Raw genomic sequence first — 1,804 nt, 5'->3', positions numbered from 1 at the left:
TTTTTTTTAATTATATTTTTAACATAGAAATGCTTTTATCGTCAATTTTCTGTTTATTATTATCTAATGCTTTATCATTTAGACGTGATAGTACAATTCTTTATTCTAGAATAGGTATAATAATTTTATTTTATTGTATTTATTTAGCATATAATAATTTATTTATAACATATTTATATGATGGTATTGGGTTATTTGGGAGTTTATTTTACACGTCCTCTATAACACAATCATTCCATATATTAATATTTGTTATTAGTTTATTAATTCTAAATTTAACAGGATTTTATCCTAGAAAATTAATTTCTAGTGAATATTCAAGTTTTTACCAAATATTATTTACAAAATTACAGTTTATTAAAAACTTAACTGTTTCTAATATAATATTAAAAAGAGGAGAACAATATACAATAATAGAATATACATTAATGTTATTATTTATAATAACAGGAAGTGTATTATTAATATCTAGTAGTGATTTAATATCCATTTTCTTATCTATTGAATTACAAAGTTATGGTTTATATTTATTATGTACTATGTATAGAAATTCTGAATCTTCTACTTCAGCTGGTTTAACTTATTTTTTATTAGGTGGATTATCATCTTGTTTTATTTTATTAGGTATTGCATTAATATATGCTAATTTAGGTGTTACTTATTTAGATAGTTTTTACATTATTAATAACTTAGCTGGTATAATTAATAATCAAGAAATAACTAGTTATATACCTTATTGCTTATTATTAATTTCTATAGGATTCTTATTTAAAATATCAGCTGCACCATTCCATTTTTGATCACCTGATGTTTATGATGGAATACCTACTATAGTAACAACATTTGTAGCTTTAATAGCAAAAATATCTATATTAACTTTATTATTACAATTAGTACATTATACTAATAATATATATATTACAACAACTTATTCTTGAACTTCAAGTTTATTACTAAGTTCATTATTATCTTTAATAATAGGTACTATTTTAGGTTTAACTCAATTTAGAATTAAAAGATTATTTGCTTATAGTACTATATCTCATTTAGGATTTATTTTATTAGCATTATCTATTAATAGTGTTGAATCTATTCAATCTTTTATTTTCTACTTAATACAATATAGTTTATCTAATTTAAATGCCTTTATATTATTAATAGCTATAGGTTATAGTTTATATGCTTATAATGATAAAAATATAAATCATAATAATTTAGTAGATAAAAATAATTCACCTATTCAACTTATTAGTCAACTTAAAGGATATTTCCATATTAATAGTATATTAGCTTTAAGTTTAACTATTACTTTATTTTCTTTTGCTGGTATACCTCCTTTAATGGGATTCTTTGCTAAACAGATGGTTTTCTCTGCTGCTTTACAAGAAGGATTTATCTTCTTAACTCTTATAGGTGTATTGACTAGTGTTATAAGTGCAGTTTATTACTTATATATTGTAAAAACAATGTTCTTTGATGGACATTCATATACTTACTTTAATAAATTAAAAGATATTAGAATTCCTGCTCTTATAATGCAAAAAGATAAAGTAGTTAATAAAATATATTTTAATTCACAATTTGCTTTATCTAGTTCATTATCTATAATTATTTCTATTTTAACTTTAGTTATTTTATTATTTATGTTCATGCCTAATGAATGATTACATATGTCTAATATTTTAGCTTTAGTATTATTTGTACCAAATGGTATATAAAAAAGATTTTTTTTACATATAAACTAATAATTAAATAGTAAATCTAAATTACTATTAAAAATTAAATTAAATTAAATTAATGAAAA

At 20.2% G+C, this 1,804-nt stretch overlaps 1 protein-coding gene across 1 annotated transcript; it reads left to right on the top strand.

The window, feature by feature from the left end:
- Window positions 1–29: 29 nt before the first annotated feature.
- On the top strand, window positions 30–1,664 carry ASPZODRAFT_155593 (hypothetical protein; the record flags this gene model as incomplete). The annotated part of the gene is made up of 3 exons (XM_022726231.1): window positions 30–114; window positions 148–696; window positions 982–1,664. The coding sequence occupies 3 exons, from the start codon at window positions 30–32 to the stop codon at window positions 1,662–1,664; spliced, it is 1,317 nt and encodes a 438-aa protein (XP_022576486.1).
- Window positions 1,665–1,804: the final 140 nt, after the last annotated feature.

Source organism: Penicilliopsis zonata, assembly GCF_001890105.1.
Source record: "Penicilliopsis zonata CBS 506.65 unplaced genomic scaffold ASPZOscaffold_213, whole genome shotgun sequence".
Lineage (NCBI taxonomy): Eukaryota > Fungi > Ascomycota > Eurotiomycetes > Eurotiales > Aspergillaceae > Penicilliopsis > Penicilliopsis zonata.
This window is presented reverse-complemented; position numbering and strand designations above follow the sequence as displayed.